Source organism: Portunus trituberculatus, chromosome 27 (genome assembly GCF_017591435.1).
Source record: "Portunus trituberculatus isolate SZX2019 chromosome 27, ASM1759143v1, whole genome shotgun sequence".
Classification (NCBI taxonomy): Eukaryota; Metazoa; Arthropoda; class Malacostraca; order Decapoda; family Portunidae; genus Portunus; species Portunus trituberculatus.
The window spans coordinates 2,394,750-2,420,941 of record NC_059281.1 but is presented as its reverse complement, the minus strand read 5'-3'; the positions used below and the strand labels follow the sequence as shown (position 1 = coordinate 2,420,941).

The 26,192-nt window shown below is 40.3% G+C and overlaps 1 protein-coding gene across 1 annotated transcript in view; it reads left to right on the top strand.

The window, feature by feature from the left end:
* The window catches only part of LOC123509840 (U3 small nucleolar RNA-associated protein 14 homolog A-like), a 37,003-nt gene that overhangs the window by 5,102 nt on the left and 5,709 nt on the right, over positions 1–26,192 (top strand). The window contains exons 3-6 of the mRNA XM_045264417.1: positions 15,569–15,722; positions 15,926–16,147; positions 17,693–17,835; positions 20,703–20,901. Coding sequence (XP_045120352.1) covers positions 15,569–15,722; positions 15,926–16,147; positions 17,693–17,835; positions 20,703–20,901 — 718 coding nt within the window. The remainder of the gene's footprint in view (positions 1–15,568; positions 15,723–15,925; positions 16,148–17,692; positions 17,836–20,702; positions 20,902–26,192) is intronic.

Here is a 26,192-nt window from a genome sequence, read left to right as displayed (position 1 = left end):
TCAGGCTTCCCGTAGGCTTATCTTTTCCCTGACACTTACTAACCTAGTTCACGATCAGTACCTCTACCTACCCTAGCAGCATGCATCATTCATTATCGTATTGCTGGTATTGTTATTATTACCAGTGTTGTGACAAAACTAATTTTCATAAAAATTATAATCTGGCCTATTTCTTAGTTACTTTTGGCACAGTCTAGTTACAAGAACCTAGCAACCCTTCTGCTCTCTCTCTCTCTCTCTCTCTCTCTCTCTCTCTCTCTCTCTCTCTCTCTCTCTCTCTCTCTCTCTCTCAAACAGGCACATATGTCAAAAAAAATCAAGAATAAGAAAATACACCACCAGCACAACCTATAGCCACCTCCATAGACCCAAATGGAGAAGGATGAGAATAGTGGGGGTGTGAGGGAGAGGGGACAACTCCCCACCACAGTAACAGCAGCAGTCCTTACTACCATATTGAAGGAAAATAAAATTTAGCTAATCTTTTAGAGTTAAAGGCAATCCAGAGAGAAAGAAGGGATGAGCTTGGTTAAACCTGAATGAGTGATGTCACTCAAGTGGCAGGAAAATATGCCTGGTAGTAGAGACCACCAAAAACAGGCAGAAGTAATGCTAGAGTAGGAACAGTTTGTCGTCTTTATTTTGTTTATTTTTTTACCCTTGAAAATCTCAGGTGTGGAAGTACGGATTCAAAATTTCACCTTTCTGCACCTGTTTTCTATTGTCATGAGTGATGAGGTTAATTTAACCCGTCCAGCCCCGCTGACGGCTGAGAGCCATCGCGTATGTGTGTAGCACTCAGCTCCGTTGACGGCTCTCAGCCGTCTTAGGTTTGTAATCTTCACACACGTTATGAGTCAACATACGGGGCAAGTTTACACTACTTGGCAACTTACTTACAAGCCCTCACTTGTCACTCACAACAGGAAATATTCGCGCGCCGACAGTTCAGGCTTTGTACTGGATGCGGATAGACATGGCTGACTTTCCTCGCCGCCCGAGGCAAGAGAAGAGAATTCTTTCTCTTGCTAAGGCAATAGAAATGGTGTTAGAGTCAGATGAGTACATCAACAGTGCCTCAGATGACTCTTCTGGGGAGGAATATGTCCCTACAGCAGAGGATCTGGAAGAAATGAAGCCTCCAATTTTACCATCGTCCCGACGTGGTTCCGGTGTGAGTTCACGCTCATACCCTTAATCTCCACCACCTCCACCATCATTACAACTACCCTCAGATGATGATACTGATGGCGATGATGAAGATGAAGATGACCCACCACTGAGCTTCCTATATTTGTTGGGGCTGCTGAAACGAGGGAAGAAGAGAGGACTTGACGGTGAAGTGTGTGGTGACGAGGCTAAGACATTGCTAATGTCTCGATTGCCTTCTCCAACATTATCTCCCGTCTCTCCTTTGAAAAACACTTCCAAAATCTACCAAGAACAAAGAGCTTCACAGGAAAATGGTAATGATGAAGAGATAAAGTATGCAGCTAAGCCCGTATCAACATCGATTAGCCGCCGTCTCTATGGTCAAGGAATGACACATCATGACTTCCTTCATGAATCAACATCACCACAGCCAGTACCTTTTCGTCTCCCTGATGTGTCCCCAGCACCCACATCATCACAGCCAGAATCTTCTCGTCTCCTTGACATGTCTCCAGTACTTACATCACCACAGCCAGGACCTTCTCGTCTCCCTGACATGTCCCCAGCACCCACATCACCACAGCCAGCACCTTACCGTCTCCCTGACGTGTCCCCAACACCCGCATCACCACAGCCAGGACCTTCTCGTCTCACTGACGTGTCCCTACTACCTGCATCACCACAGCCAGGACCTTCTCGTCTCCCTGACGTATCCCCAGCACCCGAATCTCTACAACCAGGACCTTCCCATCTCCCTGACGTATCCCCAACACCCGCATCACCACAGCCAGGACCTTCTCGTCTCCCTGACATGCCCCTAGTTCCTGTATTACCACAGCCAGGACCTTCTCGTCTCCCTGACATGTCCCCAGCACCTGAATCACCACAGCCAGTACCTTCTTATCTCCCTGACGTGTCCCCAGCACCCGCATCACTACAGCCAGGACCTTCTCGTCTCCCTGACATGTCCCCAGCACCAGCATCACCACAGCCAAGACCCTTTAGTTGCCCTCCCCAACCTTTGCACTCTACATCAGCAGCAGGGGCGTGTTATAACCCGTGGAAGTGCCACCCGGCCGTTTATCAAAGAAGGTGACCCTGGTGCGCACTCCTCCCAGAGAGGCTGTTACACGCGGAAGTTCACAAACCCGCTCACAAACAAGATCTAGACAACTGAAAAGGTCAAGAGGAAGGACCCTCCCACTGAGTGCCGGTACAAGGACAGCAGAGCCTAATGGGGAGAGTGCAGAAAGGCAGGAAGGACAGAACACAAACCAGGCATTTACACGCAGGAGTTAACAAACCTGCTCACAATCAAGATCTAGACAACTGAAAAGGTCAAGAGGAAGGACCCTCCCACTGAGTGCCAGTACAAGGACAGCAGAGCCTAATGGGGAGAGTGCAGAAAGGCAGGAAGGACAGACCACAAACCAGGCGTGGAACTGGAGGGATGGGACTCATTACCAGCCCAACAACTTCAACTTTCAAGGCATCAGGGAGGCGGGGCCTAAAATCCCTGGTGCCCACCGGCACATGACAAGACTGGATGTTTTCATTCAGTTTTTCACAGCAAATCTCCTCTCTATGATTGCTGACTAGACAAACTGGTACAACTACTATTATATGGCAGGGAAGGTGCAAGCAAAAAACTCTGCCCGTCTCACTTGGACAGACATGGACATTGGAGAAATGTATGTTTTCATTGCTATTGTTCTGCTAATGGGGGTGATAAAGAAGTCGTCAATCAGAAAATATTGGGCGTGTGATCCAATCTTTGTCACTCCCATATTTGGCAGATTGATGAGCAGGAATAGATTCCCAGCCATTATGGGTAACCTTCATTTTACAGAAAGCCTCTAGAGCCATCTTGATTCTCAACATGGAGTTCGTAAGGATACCATGGAAAGAATCAGGCCAGTCTTAGAGTACCTGAAGGTGAAGTTCACTGCCATCTTCAGACCATACCAGAAGATGATAATAGATGAAAGTCTTGTGTTATGGAGGGGAAACATTAGCATTCGCCAGTATATCCCCTCAAAACGCCATCAGTACGGTCTGAAATTATTTGTCTTATGTGATTGTCTCACAGGCTACATTCAGGACATGACATTATATATAGGGAAGAAGACAGAACTGGTTCTAGATACACAGTACGGGGTATCAGGAGCTGTTGTTATAACAATGATGGAGCAATACCTCAACAAAGGGCACATTCTGTATCTTGACAACTTGTATACTAGCCCCTCCCTTGCTCTGTACCTCCATGATCACGGGACTGGAGTGTGTGACACTGTCAAGAGGACTTGGTCTTACTTGCCAGAGTTACCATCCAGGAGACTAGCTGACAGCATTATTTACCTTGAAGCCAACAATACAGGCAACCCCCGCTTAACGAAGGGGCTACGTTCCTAAAAACACTTCATTAAGCGAACCGATTATAACAAGTTTAACCCCTGATTTGAACTTCCATTGAGAGTAAGCAAAGTGAGAGTGCATCATAGTACAGTAAAAGGTTTAATGAAAGTAAAAATTATGAAGTTAAACATTTAGGTAGTTTAATTTAAGTCATTATAATGTACACTAATATATGTATGTACGTAACTTTATAATGTTGATGATCTTAACTTTATGAAGGGAGGGAGAGTGAAACGGGAAATACACTAACCGGCAACCTGTGGAATGTAAACAAAGTGCGCATCATGGTACCATACAAAACTTATGTACCACATTTCCACAAGGCTTTCTATTTTATCCATTGTAGAGTCAAGGGTTCAGGTGGTTCTTTTAGCTTTCAAGGAAGATACAGTCTCACCAGCCTTCTTAATAGAGTCTGCTGACTTGAAAATAGTAGACAGTAGATGGAGTCAAGATGGTGGCAAGCAATGTTATTAGTTTTCTGGCCTTTCTCTTGTCTGTGAATAATACCCAGCTTCATTTCGAGAGTAAGACACTTCCTGGTCTTCTTAGGAACGTTAGGCCACATTGCAGGGCGTTTTGGTGTTAGTTGAACTAGGGAAGATGAGCTGCTGGTGACGCTGTTATGTTTTGACTGGGGAGTGAGTGGTGCGCGTGATCTTGATCTTGATGCTACAAGTGACGCAGAATTTCTTCTGAGTCAGGCCTTTGTATCGGCAGCGCCTGTGTTGTCCACGAGAGGCTTGATCTTGATCTTTATTCTACAGGTGTCTCAGGATTTCTCCTGAGGCAGGCCTTAGTACCAGCAGCTCCTGGTGTATTCAAAAGCCTGTCAGCTTGCATGATACGGTGGGGTTTTCATATTTGGAAAAAATTACCTGGATAAAACTTCGTTAAAGCGAGTTTGGTGTTCGTTAAACGAGCAGATGGTAGTAAAACGAAACCTTCGTTGTAGCGAAATTTTGTTGTGTGAACCTTCGTTAAATGGGGGTTGCCTGTATTCTGCTACTATCTTGGATGGATAACCGTGATGTAAACATCCTAACCACGATCCACCCACCTACAATGGAAGATTCAAGACATCGTGATAGAGCAACTGGAGAGATATGCAAGAAGCCTGTAGCAGTAGAAGACTACGACATCAATATGCGCCTAGTAGATAAATCTGACACCGTTATTTCTTCCGTCGAATATGCCAGAAGGACAATGAGGTGGTACAAGAAATTGTTTTTCCACCTCTTGGATATGACTGTCTACAACTGCCACGTCTTGTACAGCCATATCACTGGAGTAAAGGAGACGATGGAAGACTTCATTATCGAGCTGGCCTGGGATCTCCTAATGAAGAATCTAACAAAGGAACGGATCCCACAACAATGTACACATCCATCACTTGTCAAGGAAAGGCAGGGTACCACAGGTGTTGGTGCACCTCCTCGCTTGGTAGAGCGACACTTCTCCCGCTTCATCCCTACCAACCCCACCAAAAAGAACCCTTCAAGAAGGTGTCATGTGCGTGCCAACACAACACGAAGGGAGCAGCGAAGGAAAGACACGAGGTCTTACTGTCAAGAGTGTGGTTGGCCTGTGTTATGACCAGTGTTTCATAGACTACCATACCTTTTTACACTTCTGAAGCTCTCTATGACTTAGAGCAAGTAAATATGCTAATTTTGTACACTTATAATGTGTAAATATATACTATCATTCTACATTTTCACTTATCTGTACCCTTTTTATATCACATATTGGGTGTAAGAATACAAAGTAAAAATACCGCAAGTCAATGATACGGATGCAACTATAGGCTGCTCCGCCTTCTGCATCTTGAAAACCAACACACGGCAAAGCTTTGTTCCAAAGTCTCACGTAGTGTTGAAATTTATGTTGCTAAAACAACTGATGCTCTATTCAGGAACATCCTAACAAAGCAATAATATATTATATGCATAAGCCACTGCCTGATGTGTGATACTGAAGGACGGGCAACGCTGCACCTCCCTCCCCACCACGGGCTGAATGACTTGCGGAGCATAACCCTCTCTACTGAGTGCTAAATGGCTACAGTGAATGGTTTCACGTACTTCAGGTGTTATAACTTTGGGTTTCTAATAGATTTCCAGGAAGAAAAAATTTTGAAAAATTTGGCGGGTCTGGGTGTCATCTCATCCCACAACTTTGGCGGGGCTTGACGGGTTAAGTACAGACAATCCCCGCTTAACGAAGGCTCACACCACAAAATTTCACTACAACGAAGGTTTCATTTTACTACCATCTGCTCGTTTAACAAACACCAAACTCGCTTTAACAGTTTTATCTAGGTAATTTTTTTCAAATTTAAAAGGCCCACCATATCACGCAAGCCAACAGGCTTATGAATACACCAGTGCCTCTCGTGCACAACACACGCACCACTCACTCACCCTGTTCAAAACAATAACAGCGCAGCAGCAGCTCGTCTCCCCTCGCTCAATTTAACACCAAAAACGCTCTGCAATGTCACGTAGCATTGCTAAGAAAACCAGGAAGCCTCTTACTCTCGAAGTGAAGCTGGATATTATTCACAGACACGAGAGAGGCGAGAAAACTAATAGCATTGCTCGCCACCATCTTGACTCCATCTACTGTCTCTATTATTTTCAAGTGAGCAGACTCTATTAAGAAGGCTGGTGAGACCGTATCTTCCTTGCAAGCTAAAAGAACCACCTGAACTCATGACTACAATGGATAAAATGGAAAGCCTTGTGGAAATGTGGTACATAAGTTTTGTATGTGATACAATGATGCATCCTTTGTTTACATTCCACATGTTTCCGGTTAGTGTCTTTCCTGTTTCACTCTCCCTCCCTTCATAAATTTAAGATCATCAACATTATAAAGTTATGTACATGCACACATTAGTGTACATTATAATGACTTAAATTAAACTGCCTAAATGTTTAACTTCATAATTTTTACTTTCATTAAACCTTTCACTGTACTATGATGCACTCTCGCTTTGTTTACTCTCAATAGAAGTTCAAGTCGGGGGTTAAACTTGTTATAATCATTGGTTCACTTAACGAACTTTATATATACGTATATATATATATATATATACAGTAAGGTCTCGGTTTACGTCAGAGTTACGTTCCTGAAACATGACGTAAGTTGATTTTGTACGTAACTCGAGTTTCCGTACATTTCAAAGCATATTATCGAGTTTTCAACCAATCATTGTTTATGGTCATTTAGGTAAGTAAAAGGTTATATTGTTATATTGTTATATTATTTACAACTATGTAGGAATATGAAACACAAGCTTGTTTTTGTTGTTGATTAGGGGCACGAACGTGAAGGACTGCAGGTTGCCGAGAGGGGTGGACGCCAGAGGCTGCCAGGAGGGTGGGCAGGTCGAATGTTGTGACGCCCAGGGCGGACAGCTGGGAGCGTAGTGCAGTGCGGTGGGAGTAGAAGCGTGGGCAGCGGAGCCAGAAATGCAATAGGAAAGGGCAATAGGGATCAGCAGACAGGCGCAGACGGTGCATGTGAGCTGCGGGTGTCGTGTGGCCCAGGCGAAGGCTCCGGAGTTGTTATTGTTGTGATGGTGGGTGCGCTAGCCCTCAAGGTTGTCAACCTCCCCGTTGTCATGGTAACGGGCTTTTCTTAGCATCACTGCTGTCACTAAGGAGTTTTCTCTTTGGTGCCATTGAGCAAGATACTAAGAACTTGAGTCAGTAAACGCAGAAGTAGGATAACACTCTTGCCAGGGGCGACGATGTGGTGGAACTGAGGCAGGGTTTTATTGTATTCAAGCATGAGGTGGGCGGTGTGGCGGGTAACCACTAGTGACGCCTGGCAGCCAACAATAGCAATAAATCCCGCGCTTTACGACTTATAAATTTTCAATTTTTTTAATCTTAAATTACCTTATAGTGGACTGACGTAACTACGAGTTTGACGTAACTCGAGACCGACGTAACCCGGGACCTTACTGTATATATATATATCTATATCTATATATATATATATATATATATATATATATATATATATATATACACACACACACACATGTATATACTGTATTTTAAGGCTTACAAGACGCACTTTTTTTCCCCCTAAAAAATACCCTGAAAAATACTAGTGCGTCTTCCAAGATGAATGTTGTATTGTAAGGCAACAGCCAACCTCAAGTGAGCTTGGACACGACCAATAGTGACCTGGATTTGTATGTTGAGTCATTACATTATGATGTTAGCTTAAGTATTATTTAATTTAGCCTTTTGTATTATGTAAACCTAGTACTGAGCTGTTACAAGTATTTCCAATACCGTATTCCTTCCTGCAGCCTACTCGGCGTGTGGAGAAAATGGCCCGCTCCCTTGTCTCATAGCAACATACATGCACACGAACGCACACACTTGCCAGATACTTTTATACTTCTATTAATAGAGCACCCAAGTTGCTTACTCATTTAAGCAAGAGTCAAAACTCCACTTGTGAATTATATTCACAATGATAAAGCCTGTGAAGCATGATTGCAAAATAAAATAAATTCGAAGTGCAGCACTGACACATCTTGTTTCAACGATCAGACAAGTTATTCCATAATGTAAACAATACATCCAATACATGCCATTACCCGTCACTAAAACAAGAAGAGGTGGACTGTTTCACTGTGTATACGTATTTACCTATGGTGTTTTTATTTACTTAGTTTTAAATTGGTGGCGACTGCTCCAGCAAATTTGTAATGAATGCTGAAACAATAGTGTCTTGCAGACTCCTTGCTTCTTTTGTTTTTGTGTTCAGTGGTCAGGTATATGGTGAATGTGTTCTCGTATGAGAATGAGTTTTTTTTTCTTAGAAATTTCTTTCAAATATTAGGGTGCATCTTCCAAGATGCAGCGTCTTACAAGCCATAAAATATATATATATATATATATATATATATATATATATATATATATATATATATATATATATATATATATATATATACAGGCAACCCCCGTTTAACGAAGGTTCACACAACGAAATTTCGCTACAACGAAGGTTTCGTTTTACTACCATGTGCTTGTTTAATGAACACCAAACTCGCTTTAACGAAGTTTTACCCAGGTAATTTTTTCAAAATTTGAAAGCCCCATCGTATCATGCAAGCTGACAGGCTTTTAGATACACCAGGAGCTGCTGGTACTAAGGCCTGCCTCAGGAGAAATCCTGAGACACCTGTACAATAAAGATCAAGATCAAGCCTCTTGTGGACAACACAGGCACTGCTGATACAAAGGCCTGACTCAGAAGAAATTCAGTGTCAGCTGTAGCATCAAGATCACGCGCACCACTCACTGCCCAGTCAAAACACAACAGCGTCATCAGCAGCTCATCTTCCCTAGTTCAACTTACCACCAAAACGCCCTGCAATGTGGCCTAACGTTCCTAAGAAGACCAGGAAGTGTCTTACTCTCGAAGTGAAGCTGGGTATTATCCACAGACAAGAGAGAGGCCAGAAAACTAATAACATTGCTTGCCACTATCTACTGTCTACTATTATCAAGTCAGCAAACTCTATTAAGAAGGCTGGTGAGATCGCATCTTCCTTGAAAGCTAAAAGAACCACCTGAACTCGTGACTCTACAATGGATAAAATGGAAAGCCTTGTGGAAATGTGGTACATAAGTTTTGTATGCGGTACCATGATGCGCCCTTTGTTTACATTTCACAGGTTGCCAGTTAGTGTATTTCCCATTTCACTCTCCCTCCCTTCATAAAGTTAAAATCATCAACATTATAAAGTTACGTACATACATACATTAGTGTACATTATAATGACTTAAATTAAACTGCCTAAATGTTTAACTTCATAATATTTACTTTCATTAAACCTTTCACTGTACTATGATGCATTCTCGCTTTGCTTACTCTCAATGGAAGTTCAAATCAGGGGTTAAACTTGTTATAATCGGTTCGCTTAACGAAGTTTCGCTTAACGAAGTGTTTTTAAGGAACGTAACGCCTTCGTTAAGCGGGGGTTGCCTGTATGTATATATATATATATATATATATATATATATATATATATATATATATATATATATATATATATATATATATATATACAGTAGAATCTCAAATCTCGATCGTAATTGGGACCCAAAATACTGATCGAGATTCGAAATATCGAGATGCGAAGTTAACTTCATATAGGAAAAAATGCAATTGGGACCAAAACTTTGGCAACTAACCTATATCAAGTACACTAACTCTCAGGCTGACACCTAAAGTACTTACCACACTACACACTGCAGTTCATATAATAAAACTAAAGAAATGTTACAATAAAACAACACATATTTACCTTATATTTATTGAAATAAAATTAGGGTGATTGATGGGGCTGGGCTGGTGGCTCGGCTACTGGGACTCACCACCTTCACTCCCTAATCTTGTCATGGCCTTGTGTATGTTCTCTCCACTGCAGCCAGCACCGTCAGTCTCTGCATTAAATCCTACAAATGGTGGTTCTTCTGGTAGTTCAGTGTCCAAAGCATCAAGGTCTATTGGTCCTTCGTCGTCTTCTGTGACATTTTCGATGACCTCGGCGACTCGCTGCTGCATCTTGAACAACCTCGTTATAGTGGACTGTTTTTGTTCATTGACTTTACTGTTGTATATGCCCATCATTTTTCTATTGAGATAATCAAAAGCCTCCTGGAGAGTTTCATTCTCCACTTTTCCCTCCACAATATCCCTGGCCTTTGCCACAAGCCCCAGTGCCTCGGACAACTGTTGAACACTCAGGGAGGGAGGCTGTGACACGGTATCAGGCTGTTCCAATTCTTCCTCCATTACGTCTTCTTTAATTAAATTTTCGATTGCTTCACTTGCATCAACCTTTTCTTTGGACACTTTTACTCCTGGTGCTTGTTTTTCATTTTTAGAAATGAAGGTGGCTTTGGGAGAACGTTTCCAATAAAGGCCAGTCTCATCACCATTATATATCTGGTCTTTGCAATAGCCTCCATCTTCTATTATTTGTTTGACTATTGCGGATAATTAGCAGCACTTTCACTATCAGCAGAAGATATCTCGCCTTGATACTGTGCATATTTAATGCCACACCGCTTCTTAAACTTCTGCAGCCACCCACAGAAGCATTAAATGCAGGTGGATTTTTACTTGTTTTTTCTTGCAAACAGCCTGGTAGAATATCCTTGCCTGTTCACGCAGCTGAGGACCATTGATACTAGCTACCTCTCTTGCTCGTCGTTGAATCCACTTCACCAGATAATATTCCATTTCTGCCACTAGACGATTACTTTCATTATAAATACACGTGATGCGGCGCTGTCCAAGTGTGTTTCCTGTGAACAATTTTTTTGCCAATGTCACTGATTTTTTCACTTCATCTTTTTTGCTTTTCAATGTGGAAATAGTACTCTGAGGAATGCCAGTAAGTTTTTGTATTTCACTGACTCTGTAGCCTTTCTCCAAGAGCTGCAACACTTTATCCTTGTCCTCTGCAGTGTATTTGTTTAGTTTTTTGCCCTTTCGATAATCACTTTGTTGTCCTTTACACTCATTTTCGCTCTTATTCACCCCTTGGGCCCTTCCATTGGCTGCGGGAAACATGATGAATGGGATCCAGGTAGTCTGCCCGCACCCGTAAACGACCTTGACCGCGCACACCGCACACACTGGTTTTAAACAGAGCGGGGGGAGGCCACGTGTACTGATACACTCCACAAGCTGCCGCTAGGTGGAAGAGCAATCAAAACAATCGCATCGCGATGCGCCGCGCTTTTGATAAAAAAAAAAAAAAGCAATCGAGATTTGTGTAATTTCATCGAGATGTGTGAATAGTGGGTTTTTTATGGTGCAATCGAGATGCGAAATATCGAGATGAGATTGATTGAGATTCGAGATTCTACTGTATATATATATATATATATATATATATATATATATATATATATATATATATATATATATATATATATATATATATATATATATATATATATATATATATATATATATATATATATATATATATATATATATATATATATATATATATATATATATATATATATATATATATATATATATATATATATATATATATATATATATATATATATATATATATATATATATATATATATATATATACAGGCAACCCCTTCTTAATGAAGGTTCACACAACGAAATTTCGCTACAACGAAGGTTTCTTTTTACTACCATCTGCACGTTTAACGAACACCAAACTCGCTTTAACAAAATTTTATCCAGATAATTTTTTCCAAGTTTGAAAGCCCCGCCGTATCACCCAAGCTGGCAGGCTTTTAAATACACCAGCACCTTTCGTGGACAAAATGCGCACCACTCACTCCCCTACACTTCCCCACTCTCAATTCAAAATGATAACAGAGTCCAGCAGTAGCTGTCTTCCCTTGGTCAACATGCCACCAAAACGCCCTGCAATGTCGCCTATTGTTGCTAAGAAGACCAGGAAGTCTCTTACTCTCGAAGTGAAGCTGGATATTATTCACAGACACAAGAGAGGCGAGAAAACTAATAGCATTATTCTCCACCATCTTGACTCCATCTACTGTCTCTACTATTTTCAAATCAGCAGACTCTATTAAGAAGGCTGGTGAAACAATATCTTCCTTGCAAGCCAAAAGAACAACCTGCACTCGTGACTCTACAATGGTTAAAATGGAAAGCCTTGTGGAAATGTGGTACATAAATTTTGTATGTGATACAATGATGCGCCCTTTGTTTACATTCCACAGGTTGCCAGCTAGTGTCTTTCCCACTCCACTCTCCCTCCCTTCATAAATTTAAGATCATCAACATTATAAAGTTACTTACATACATATGTTAGTGTACATTATAATGATTTAAATTAAACTGCCTAAATGTTTAACTTCATAATTTTTACTTTCATTAAATCTTTCACTGCACTATGATGCACTCTCGCTTTGTTTACTCTCAGTGGAAGTTCAAGTCAAGGGGTCAAACTTGTTATAATTGGTTCACTTAATGAAAATTCCCTTAACAAATGTTTTTTATATATATATATATATATATATATATATATATATATATATATATATATATATATATATATACACTCAACCCTCGTAACGTAACCCATTTGTTAACGGAGTTGCCTATATATATATATATATATATATATATATATATATATATATATATATATATATATATATATATATATATATACTGTATATAGTTTGCGTGGAAGGGGAGGGAATTCATGTAAGTCGGACATTCACATTTGTCAGACCAACCTGTCCCCCCTACTGGTCCTAGTTAGCTAGGGTCAAAAGTATATACTGTATAGGTAGTCCTCGATTTATACGGTAGATGTGTTCCAGAAGGAACCATATAAAGTAAAAATTGCATAAAGTAAGGAATGAATACCCAACTCCCTAGATGTTTTTTTAGTATAAAAGAACAGACCTGAGCTTTGTACAGTACCCCCAGCCCCTTTCCATCAAGCAGCCACGTGATCCTCATGAGCATGACTCCCAGCACATCCAGTTTGTCCCATGATTGAACAGCCTAGCCCCCCAGGGTGAGGCTCAGGGCCATCCTCACACCACTACCACCACCACCACCACCACCACCACCACCACCACCACCACCACCACCACCACCACCACCACTAGACTTTGAAGGATGCGTTCAAAATAAAATAATCTTTCACTGTACGTATACATTGTGCATTGAACACATTTCTACTATGCTTATTAATGCTTTTATTAATAAACTTACAAAGACATAAAAATGACTATGAAAAAGGGAAATGTACACAAAATTATTTTATTAGTACAGTACCTTCATCCTCTATTTTGCTACTTCCTCCTCTGATGTGTCACTATTGTCGTCGTCTGTCTCTAATTCTGTTACTTGACTTGGTGTGTGTGGTCTGAAGAAGCTTGTTATTGATTGCTGCTTTTTCTTCTGTTGTTTTTCTTTGAGAAGAACCTCATAGCATGTCGTTTTTTCCATGACCCCTCTGATGACGGCGGAGCTTTCAATACAGTGGAGACTCAATACTCGAATGTCTAAATACTTGAATACAAAAGTTTGATTTAACACTCAAGAAAATACCTGATAGTCGAATGTCCACACCCGTGGTTGTAAACAAAGACTCCCTGGCGTCCCCCCCTTCCCCCTCTGCCAGTTGTGACTTGTGCTGTCGCTGTCATCAGAATAACATTCTCCTGCATTCTACCTGTAGTTTTTTATTTATATATTTACATTAACATCAAAGGCTTATTAGCGGTGAAAATATCTGGTACTCAAACGGTAGCAAATTTGGTTGTACACAAAGCTCTGTCATCTCCCTTCTTGCAGCCTCCACTGTACCGTATGCCATATTACTGGTAATACTGATATTCCCATAAAAGTGGTATACCAGTATTACCGTAATACCGGTATACTGGATGGTGGTGCGCATCACTAGTCCCACCACAGTCTTGAGAAAAACAACATTCATCTGCATTCTGTCAGTAGTTTTTTCATTTAGAAACTTTAGATGACACCAAAGAGGCTTATTAGTGATGAAAATAAGGAATCTGGTGAGAGTGCAAGTGTTAGTGAGCCACAGCACTCCATTAGTGGATTCACAGGAATCACACTTGAAAAAAGTTACAAAAAATGTTTTCATTCCGGTGATCTCCCTCCTCCTCCCCACTCTTCTCCCCTCCTCTCCTAAGTTATCCATCACCAGCCTTCACTTACACTATGTACAAAACAAAATTGTAAAAAAATACATTGAAATTTTTATAAACTTGAGGTTTTGCTAAGACTGGAATGAATTACCTTATTTATAGGTATCAATAGTCGAACTTTTTAATACTCAAACAGCCATTTGGAACGAATTAAGTTTGAGTGTTGAGTCTCCACTGTATTTGTGTAATTTTCTTCGAGAATTTTCATTGACTGCGCCAACAAGTCCATACACTCAGACAAGTTGGCTGCTGTGAGGGCTTGGTGAGGTTGTCCTGATGTATATGTTGCTACTGCTGCCTCTGCCTCCTCCATTATCTCATCAATGTTGAAAACTTGCTTTGGGGAATAATCGCTGTCTTCTATAATTTTCTGCAGCACAGCAGGATACTCCGCTGCAGCTTGAGCATCTGCTGAAGATGCTTCCCCTACCATCTTCAGGTTGTGGAAACCGTACCTCGTCTGGAAGTTGTTGAATCAGCTGTTACTGGCAATGAACGGCTTCTCCCCTTCGATGGTGTCATAGATTGACACAGCCTTCACTTTGATTAGTGCCAAGCTGATGGGCACACAGGTCTTATTTTGGTGCACAATCCATGTAGCTAGCATCTTCTCCATTCTCTGCATCTCCACAGGACGAGCATAGGATGATTGGTTACCTTTGAGTGGAGCTCCTGCCTTGGCTGATTCTCAGATCTTCGTTGCGTTGCGTTTTATGCACCTTACCATGGCTTCGTTCATGCCCAATGCGGCCTGAATAACAGTTTTGCTGGCCTTTTTCTGCCCTGTCCAAGACTTCCAACTTTTCCTCCAATGTATGTCTTCCTTGCTCTCTTGGGCATATCACTGCCAGCTGGAGATGCAGAAGGGCACTTGGGAGCCATGGTAAACACTGGGCGCAAGAGAGGGAGATCTTGCCACAACCACGCGTAGGTGAACAATGAGGCTGCTTTGCGTGCGGCCAGGGTGAGAGGGATGCGGGTGGCGGGAAACAGCTAGCTAGTGACACCTTGTGATTTCTGAACTAAATTGCCGTGCGAATTTTAACTTTCTTGAAACCGTATAATTCTGAGGAATTCATACAGTGTGATGAATAACCCCTACTTTTGGACACTGTATAACTCTGAATTTGTATAAAGTAAATTTGTATAAATCGAGGACTACCTGTATATATTAAGTTTGGTGAGGAAAAAAAAATGTGAGGCATACTGAAACAAGAATAGCTGATGTACTGTACTTTACACAGAGAAAGGATGCAGCAGGATGTTCGCACCTCCATGGGCACCTCCACCTTAGACACCCGTCACCTGCTGACTCGCCTCCTTCCCACCACCTCTATACGGAAGGAGAAGAGCAAGAGCACGCTCTCTGTCCCTCTGGAGAAGAGTGTGGCCAGACGGGTCAGTTAATGTGCTTATGTATATAAGATACTATGATATCACATCTTATAGGAAGGCCAGGATTTTGTTTTCTTGGACAGTGTGTATCTTTTATTTAACATTGTAGCACTTAAAATGAAAGGCTGGTTTCCATTATAGCCATGGATAGCATATGTATTGAACTGTTGATAAAGTCACTGAAAGGCTTGTTATGTTTTGTTCAGATCAAGCGTGCAGCTGGCTATGAAAATGTGGCCATGGAGGTAAACAAGTGGGCCAAGGTTGTGAAGGTGCAGAGGGAGAGTGAGCAGCTTCGCTTCCCTCTGAAGCAGAGTGGTGTATCTCTCAAGACAGTAGAGAAAACAGACTCAGTGCAGATGAAAACACCACTGGAGAAGGAGGTCTACTCGCTATTGCAGGGTGCAAAGCTGGTGGAGGACAAGAATGTGAGTGCTCTTCTTTTGATACTCTAGATATTTCTGAATACGAACAAAGTCTGTCAGGGAGAAGGAACTTTATTTGTGTGTGGCGATAACTTGTTTGATTAAGGGGGCGTTGCCATAGATTTAACATTTTTTCCTCAAAATTTAGGGGAAAATATTTTTCTCATTATAAGATATGAATGTGATGTTGACAACACTCTGTTAACGTTTTGTGGTGAAATCTTTTTTTCTAAACTGGTTTTTATTAGGAAAATAGATAAAATATTGCAGTCATTGGCAACCTGGTAACACAGATAATGCTTCTTTATCAGTCATTGAATTAGAATCTATGTGATTTTTTATATTGGAAATGAATAATTATTTTCTGGTAGTGTTTAGCAGCCTAGCTCAGTGGCCTGAGTGTCTGAATGTTTGTAGTCTGTTCTCAATGGTCTGTGGACCTCACTTGGGAGAGGGTGGGTGTGTTGCTCATTAGTGATATACATTTTCTACCTTCCTACGGTGCCTGGACGTACCTAAAATGACCTTTTAGATTGCCACATTGTTCTCCATTCAATAATAAAGCATTTAGTACAAGTACAAAAATGCTAACAACCAAATCTACTCTCTGGGAAGCTGTAATATTATGAAAGTTGACTACACAGGCTAGCTACACATACAGTTGAAGCGGAAAAGGCTGGCCGGGTTAATTGTTGGCCAGCCTTTGTTTCTGATTAGAAAGTTGCACTTGGTAGTAAAGGGAAAAATGCCCATGGTAAAACTGACTACATAACAACATTAGTTTATCTGTCACCCATCACTCATCTATGTCTGAGGGGATGTGTTCCAGCACATAGAAAGTCACCTCTAGAAACATGACAATACATGAAAATAGTCATATAAAAAAATGTAAAGTACTACACAAAAGAAATAAACAGAAAATGTTTTTATTTACCTTTCACTCACCACGTATTCTATCAGATGATGTCCCTCCCGAGGCTAAGGGACAGTAGGGATTTCAGCCCTTACTCATAATATCCACAAAAAAAACATGCCGTAAGGATTTCACTTGTATTCAGTGGGAAACATGGAAAGAGACATTGTTGTGGTGGCCGCGTGGCGTGGTGGCGCTACGGTATGGTGTAAACAAAACACGAGCGGATACCGTATCTGAATTTTTCTTACCGTAAATAGAATCAAGGGTAGTAATTACAAAACACTGTAACTGTGAATTTACTGGATAACGAAGTACCGTATAAGGAGGACTTACTGTAGATCGCATTCTTATGTTCCGTACAAGAGTAAAATTGGCAACACCCCCTTGATTTAGATAGTAGTCATGATGATGTTTTAAGAATGGCTGAACATTCCGTAGGACTATTGTAACAATCTTGATAATGTTAAAGATGATGAATAATTTGCTCACTTCAGATGGATAGATTAATTGTGGTGGTGGTGATGATGAAAATTTTGTATGTTGAATATATGCATGTGACAACCCAAACAAAATAAGTACATAAATGGAACACATAATATCTTTTTACCATGACTCGCACCATTTCCCAACAGGAGAGCAAGGAGGAGGAGATTGCTCGCAAAGCTCTCTCACTGGACCAGATACGGGAGAGAAACAGAGAGTTGTGGCGGCAGAAAGAATTGAAGCGGCGATATGAACAAAAGGCAAGATTGATGAACAAGAGCAAGAGCAGAAAGTAAGATTCAAATGTTGCTTACTGTTTATTTCATTATTATTTTTACATATGTGTGTGTCCCTTCATGTAAGGCTGTTTCAAAAACTTTAATTATGTGGAGACAATTAAGAGGAGCAAAGAGTACTATAACCTCTTAAGTAGGAGGAGCGAAGAGTACTATAACCTCTTAGACTCATGTAGACTCATATCTTCATTAGACCAACTTGCTTGTCTTGATGCCTGCACGTGTCATATCTAACTTTCACATGGAGCTAGAATGGGAGTAGTCAGCATGATGTCACAGAAGCAGTCGATGTGCTACTGGTCTGCTGCTACCCCCCAGCCCCTTACATCCAAACATTACCAGCCATGCATTGAAATTACATAGAAATGCCCTGGTACCACTCCTACTTTTCATTTTGTCATCATATTTCAAGACTGCTTACCTTATATATCACATCAGTCCTTTCACTATTGCCCAGCCTTGTGCTGCTGCGAACCACTATACTGCCTCAGGGCACCAACCCTCACATGATGCCTAGCAACACACCCAAACCTTTTTTTCCCATTGTAGTTTTCTTTTGCATTTTATGTTTATAAACACTTTCAACATTTACTGTATATAATAGGCATATGAAAACAACAATAATAATATTAATATAGGCAATCAAATAAATGAAAATGAAAAAAAAGAGAAGGATAAAATAAGAAAATATTGTGGTTGTTATATTATTAGAAGTAGTAGTATGCTTTTAGTTGTAGTAGTAGTATGTAGTAGTAGTGGTATTCATTCATTATGGTTGTGCTATTATTAGAAGTAGTAGTAGGCTATACTTTTAGTAGTAGTAGTAGTAGTATGTAGTAGTAGTGGTATTCATTCATTATGGTTGTGCTATTATTAGAAGTAGTAGCATATTTGTAGTAGAAGTAGTAGTAGGAATAGTAGTAATAATAGTGGTAGTAGTGTAGCAGCAAAATAGGCTTTTAATGGTTAGGCTATGACATGATAATGATGATGACGATGATGATTATGATATTTTATCGCTAAAGTGCTGTTCAGCTCTTTCATTCATCCACTAACACAGGTTACATAATCACAGCCATGGATTATGATTTTTTGATTAGCAGTCATAATCATGCCCCTGTCTGAACCTAAGCAACTCTTTTTTTACCATTATGGCAGATTTTTTTTTTTCTTCCCACTAATCTATAGTTCCCGAGTGGCCATGTGGATGAATACACATATGACATGATAAACAAGCCAAAAGACATGCTAGATAGCATTGCAACTCATTTTGTTTGTCTACAATTTATAAAACTTGTAATGAGGTGGAGAGTGACGACTGCTTGCTTGTGAGGGTCACCGGAGTGACACTCATGGTGATTTGTGGTCCTTAGCTGGTTGGGTCTGCAGTCTGCCAAAGTGAAACTCTAGTTTTGCATTTCTGTTTGAATGCTGTTGGCCAAGCAATGATAATGACACTGCCATACTGACAGACAGTGTGACAGTGTCTGTCTCTCTCTCTCTCTCTCTCTCTCTCTCTCTCTCTCTCTCTCTCTCTCTCTCTCTCTCTCTCTCTCTCTCTCTCTCTCTCTCTCTCTCTCTCTCCAAGTAGTATTTGTTCACATTGCAAAATTACTACCCTAGATTGTCTGTGAGTGTAGCTATCTGGAGAGTTTGCAGCAGGGCAATACTCTATAGCAAGACTGCATAAGGTGGAGGCCTGTGAGACATTGGGTACTCAGCAGTGTAGCACTTCCCTGCTAAAATGCCTTGTCTAGGATGGGGGAACACTTTTCTATAGAGAACATACTTTGATTTTTAACCCAATGGCAATGTGGTACAAAAGTTAGAAGGATTTCAAAAGTAATTTCAGAAACACACCAATTTATAGAAAGCAGAAGGAGAGAAAGAAAGACAGAAGCAGGATAAAAAGATATAACAGTGTTAGAGAAAGAAGGCAAGCTCATGATGTATGGGGAAGTGGCAGTAGTGTGAGGGTAGTCTATTGTGGCTTGGACTTGACGATCCCTTGTCTTTTTCCTATCCTTTGTCACCTCGGCAATGTCTTTCAGGCAGTCATTAAATGTTTATTAAAGATGCCATTTTACCACATGGGAATTGACCAATAAACCAGATGGTAAGACAAATTTTTATTACTGTACACCTTTTAAGTAATAATGAACTGTTTTATTTCAACACTGAGTGTAGAATAAGACAGATTAAGTTATGAGAATATATTTTTGCATTATTTAAAGAGAATAAACTACGGAAAAGGGAAAGGGGGTGTTTAAGGGTCTCACAGACAAACCACTCGCAGTAACGGACAATTTGCAGTAACGAACAACCCCTCACTCCCAAAGTGTCCTTTCTTGCAAGGCGCTACTGTATTGGGAATTTTTGTATCTTTTTTTTTATTTCTTCATTATTATCAGTCCATCATGTCAAGGAGAAAGAATTGTACCACACGCCAGCAGCATTGCCTGAAAATGAACAAATACAAAATGAGTATGTGAAAATATGAAGAAAACGGGAAGTAAGTTACATCCAAGTCACATGTTCTGGATGTGAGTACCTCCAAACATTCATATAAATATATTGACATGCATTATCTCCAATCAAACAAAAATAACACTTGTATGTAGATTCAATTGTTTGTTCAGTTTTGTGTCAGAATCTCCATATAGATGTCACTTGTTCAGTTTTGCAGCAGAGTCTATATATAAATGCCAATCTGGAATGTCCATTTGCTGGGAAAACTATGTATAGAGATGTATGTATGAAAATCAATAGAATTTATATAACCTTGCACACCATGCCTGGCCTGTCTCATTCTTTTGGTTCACCCCACCTTTCACGCTACTTAATGCTGTCTCTACTCTCCAAGACATCACCGGTTGCTGCGGCGGGAGAAGCTGAGGAAGCAGAAAGCCATGTTGGAGGAGCTGCAGAAGACTGACCCAGAAGCAGCACTGGAATGTTTGCAGGAACTGGAACGGAGCCGGATACAGGAGAGGATGAGTCTACGCCACAAGACCTCCAAGTGGGCACACCTGCAAGGCTTCAGGGCAAACAGGGATAAGACTGTAAGTGTGTATTTACCTAGTTGAATTGTACAGCGTTTGAGCAGGGCTCATAGTGTCTCCATTTATCCAATTTTTCATTAAAGTTATGCACATTATGTTCTGTAACAACTTCATCACTCAGTGCATTCCATTTTTCCACCATTCTATGTGGAAAACTGTATTTTGCAATATTCTTCACATACTGCCTCATCCTAATCTTCTTTATATGTCCTCATGTCCTTCTATCTTCTTCTCTCACCAACACTGGGTCTTCCTTGTCTATCTTTTCAGTGCCATTGACTATCTTGTATATTGTTATTAGGTCTCCTTGTTCTCTTCTAACCTATAAAGTTGACAGTCCCATTTCTTTCAGTCTTTCTTCATATGTTAGGTTCTTTAGTTCCAGCACCATCTTTGTAGCAATCTTCTGGATCCCTTCTAATCTTCTTATATCTTTTTTAGAGCTCGGAGACCACACCACTGCTGCATATTCCAACTTTGGATGTATCGTGCTTGTGATAATTTTTTTCACCATATCTTTGTCCATAAATTGAAATGTCACTCTTATATTAGTCAACATTTTATATGCTAATCCAAATGTCTTACTTATGTGTTTTTTGGGATTCAGATATTCCTGTATAATCACTCCCAGATCTTTTTCCTCTTTAGTCTTCATTATTAGTTCCTCTCCCATCAGATAGTTTCATACCAGTCTTTTCCTACTCTTTCCTAGTTCCATTACATGACATTTCTTGGCATTGAACTCCAATTTCCACTTCTTACTCTACTCGTAGATATTGTTTATATCTTCCTGTAACATCAAACAGTTTTCTCAGGTTTTGATTACACTTAGCAGCTTTGCATCATCAGCAAACAAATTAATATAACTGTTTACTCCATTGTGAATGTTGTTTACATAAATCTAGAACAATGGGGGCTAACACTGACCCTTGTGTCACTCCACTTGTTACTTTACCCCAAGATAAGTATGTATCTCTGATCATAGTTCTCATCTCCCTGTCCTTCAAATAATCCCTTATCCAGTCTAACAAAGTTCCTCGCAGTCCTCCTATGTTCTCTAGTTTCCATGAGGGACTTTATCAAAAGCCTTTTTTATGTTCAGATATACTGTGTCCACCCATCCATTTCTGCTTTCCATTCCTTTTATTACTCTTGAGTAGAAACTTGATAATTTCAGCACACTGACCGTCCTGTCCTGAACCCAAATTGTCTGTTCGATATAACTTGTTCTTCTCCCAGATGTTTAACCCATTTTTCTTTGATAACTATTTCACATAACTTCCCCATAACACTTGTACATGACACTGTTCTGTAATTTGATGGTTGGGTTGACTTTCCTTCTTTAAATGTTGGTATTACATTGGCTCCATTCTAGTGGAACTCTCTCTTCATTTAAGGGACTTATAATTATTTCCCAAATTGGATCGACACTTGCTCTTTACATTCTTTTAACACCCAGCCTGATACACCATCTGGTCCCATTTTTTTTTTCTGACATCCAAATTAGCTATCTAATAATCTTCTAATATCCTCTTCATGCACTGTGATTTTCTGTAATCCTCGGTAATACAATGTCCTATTTGGTTCTGTAAAATCCTCTTCTACAGTGAACACAGTTTTGAAGCTCTCATTCATTATTTCACACATTTCCTTTACTTTTTTTTTTATTATTATTATGAGATCAATGAAGGCGACCCACTGGAAAGCATAACTGCATAAACCCAAAGGCCCAGTGGGCGGCACCTCACCGATAAGTGAAAGGAAGTAACAGGAATGAACAACAGAATAGGAAGATTGGTAGAGATCTAAGAGGTAGTGAGTTCAGAGAGAAGAAAGGTATTCACACGTTTTTTAAATGCTTCAATGTTACTAGAATTAACAATCTCGTTGGGAATTGTATTCCAGAGTCTAGCAGATACTGGGATAAAACACCGGGAAAATTGTGAAGTATTACATCGATTCACAGACAAGGAACGGTCATTCATGATCAAGGATTGTCTTGTAGCACGTGCTGGTAGTGAAGGGCAGGCAAATGACAATGCAACGGGTGGTTGGAATTAGACATGATTTTGAAGAAATAGGACAATGATCCAACCAAACGACGATGCCGAAGATTAATCTCAAGATTAGGAAGAAGAAATTTAATCTGGTTGAATGCTCTATCTAAAAGCTTTAAGTGAGACTCTGCTGCAGAGATCCACACAGAGTGACAATATTCAAAATGAGGCAGTATGAAAGAGTAAAAGCAATTTCTTACAATATCATCAGAGGAATATATCCGCCTACATTTGCGTAACAAACCAACTTTACATGAGACTGATGATGCAAGTGAACGCAAGTGCAACTCAAAAGTAAGTTTGGGATCAAGGGTGACTCCGAGTAACTTCAGAGACGAACAATTAGGAATAGGTACTTCGTTGACAACAATATCAGGGTGAACTGGGAAAGGTGTCCTTGATCTGCTAATAACCATACTATGGGATTTACTCGGGTTCAGTTTCATACCCCACCGATCACACCATGACAGAATCCTTGAAACATCTTGAGTGAGTACATTAGCGACTCTCTGCCTATCCTGTGGGGAAGGAATTGTCGCATATATAGTGGTGTCATCAGCATAAGCAACCATATTAGATTCAATCCCACACCACATGTCAGATGTATAAATAATAAAAGAAGAGGTCCCAGAACACTTCCCTGCGGAACACCGGATACAACTGGACTAAAAGAACTAAGGCAGCCATCAACAGTCACACGCTGCCTTCGACTCGTTAGGAACTCTGACAGAACTTGATGGACGCGGCCACCAATACCAATAGATCTAACTTTCGATAAAAGGGCTCTATGATTAACACGATCAAATGCAGAACTAAAATCAAGTGAAATTACTCTAGATTCATGACCAGCATCAAGGGCAGCTTGCATGTCGTGCGTTATGCAAACGAGAGCATCAGAAGTACTGAGACCTTTTCTAAAACCAAACTGACTAGATGGCAACAAATTATTAATATCTAAAAAACGATTGAGACGCTTGGCCAGCAGGCGCTCAAAAATCTTAGATAACACCGGGGTTATGGAAATGGGTCTATAGTCACCGGGGTGAATGGAGGATGAAGATCCCTTTGGAATAGGGGTAACATTTGCAGTACGCCAGCATACCGGAAAAGAACCCTTACGAAAAAGAGCTCTAAAAATAACTGCCAATTTTGGAGCGAGAGGAGAAGCAATCTTTTTGTAAAAAAGAGGCAGAAAACCCAAAGGATCACAACCCCCGAATGAGTCTAACTCATTAAGATATCTTAAGATTTCGGAGGACTTAAAGGCAATGGAGTGTAATTTAATGTCCTGGGGACAAGACGGCGGCAGATCAAACTCTTCATCACTTTGTTTCGAGTTAAAACGGAAGCTAAAAGATTGGCTTTGTCCTTAGAATTATGGCAGATTGAACCGTCAGTACATGACAGAGGAGGTAAACTTGAGTCCACACCAAAGAGTGATTGCTTTAAAGCTGACCACCATGAGTGTGGTTGGGAGGTGCCAATCAGAACATTTTTAAGGTGTTCATTGTACTCATCCTGTGCGCTAGAATATGTACGTTGGGCAAATAAACGCAGACGAACGTAATTTTCCCATGATTCAGGTGAACGCAGTCGGGACCATTCACAATAAGCAACCTGTTTTCCACGCTGAGCACGCCTGCAGTCATCATTAAACCAGGCACTGTCCTTGCGACGACTTCGAATTATTTTAGAAGGAATTCTTCTTTCACTAATGTTAAGTAAAACACTGTTAAGGGAATCAATTGGACTATCAGAATGTAAAATTTCCCGCCATACAATGTTGTTAAAATCGGCAATGACACCAGTCCAATTGGCTCGTGACTTTAGAAATACTTTCCGCGATATTGGCTCGTCCGGAATAGGAAATGAAGTTTGAATATTGAAAGACAAGCCAGAGTGGTCTGTGCTACCAAGAAGGAGGGACGACCTGCAAAGTTACTGCAGAGGGGGCGTCTGTAAAAAGAAGATCAAGGCAATTACCCGAGACGTGAGTTGGGCTATGAACGATCTGCTCACAACCGGTGAGGTTACTAAAATCTAGAGCAGCCCGACCATGTTGATTTGTTTGAGAAACGGAGTTCAACCAATCCTGATGATGTGCATTAACATCACCAACAAAAACAAAGGAAGCTTTAGGGTCTGATTCTTGAATAGATGCCATAGAATTTAGCAAACAGTCATATGGTTTGGTATGTCTTCCCTCCTTTAATTATTTTTTTTCTATTGTTTCCTTATTCTTCATCTTACCATTCATAAATTTGTAGAAAAGCTTAGGTTCATCTTTGCTTTTACACACCACATTTTTCTCAAAATTTCTTTCTCCCTCTCTCCTTACTCTAATATATTCCTTTCTCACATCCTTATACTGCTGTCTGTTATTGTTATTCCTCTGTTTTATGAGTTTCTTCCAAGTTTTATCTTTTGCAATTTTTAGCTTCTGTGCATCTAGCATTGTACCAAGCATGTATATTTTTTTCAACTCTATAAATAGTACTTTCTCTACTCCTTTGTTATATTTCTGTATGAATATTTGATATTTCCCGTGTATTGTCCTTCCAGACATAATATTTCTCCATTCAATATCAGCAAAAAATTTCCTTAATTTTTCAAAATCTGCTCTTTCATAATTCTGGGCTCTGGGTTTAAAGCTAACATGGATCATCTCTTAGTTTTGTTTCAACGATGCACCTTACATCCTACCTTTTTTTTCAAAATCTGCTCTTTCATAATTTAATCTCCCTTTTTTGTAGTCATCTCTGTATCTTATCCCATCTTTCTCCTATATTTCCAACTCTAATGTCACATGATCACTTCTTCCCATTAGACTAAGGTATTGTATGTTGGGAGGGGGCTCTGGGTTCTTTGTGAATACTAGGTCAAGCAACAATGGTTTTTCTTCCCCCGTGTACCTTGTTGACTCTTTCACCCACTGATCCCATTATCTCTCTCTCCAGTTTATTTTTTTCACAGTTAAAGTCTCCAACTAATAGTACTCTTCCATCTCTTCTTATCATATTATCTAAGCACTTAATCACCTCTCTTTGCATATCTTTATGTTCCTCAGTCTTAGGTGGCACATGTAACTATGATTTTCCTTTTTTTTTTAATTCCTCTGTTTTGATTGTTACTCCTGTTACTTCCACTATGCCATCACCATATTACACATAGGTAACTCTCGATTTACACGATAGATGCTTTCCAAGAAGCATCGCATATTTCAAAATTTGCGTA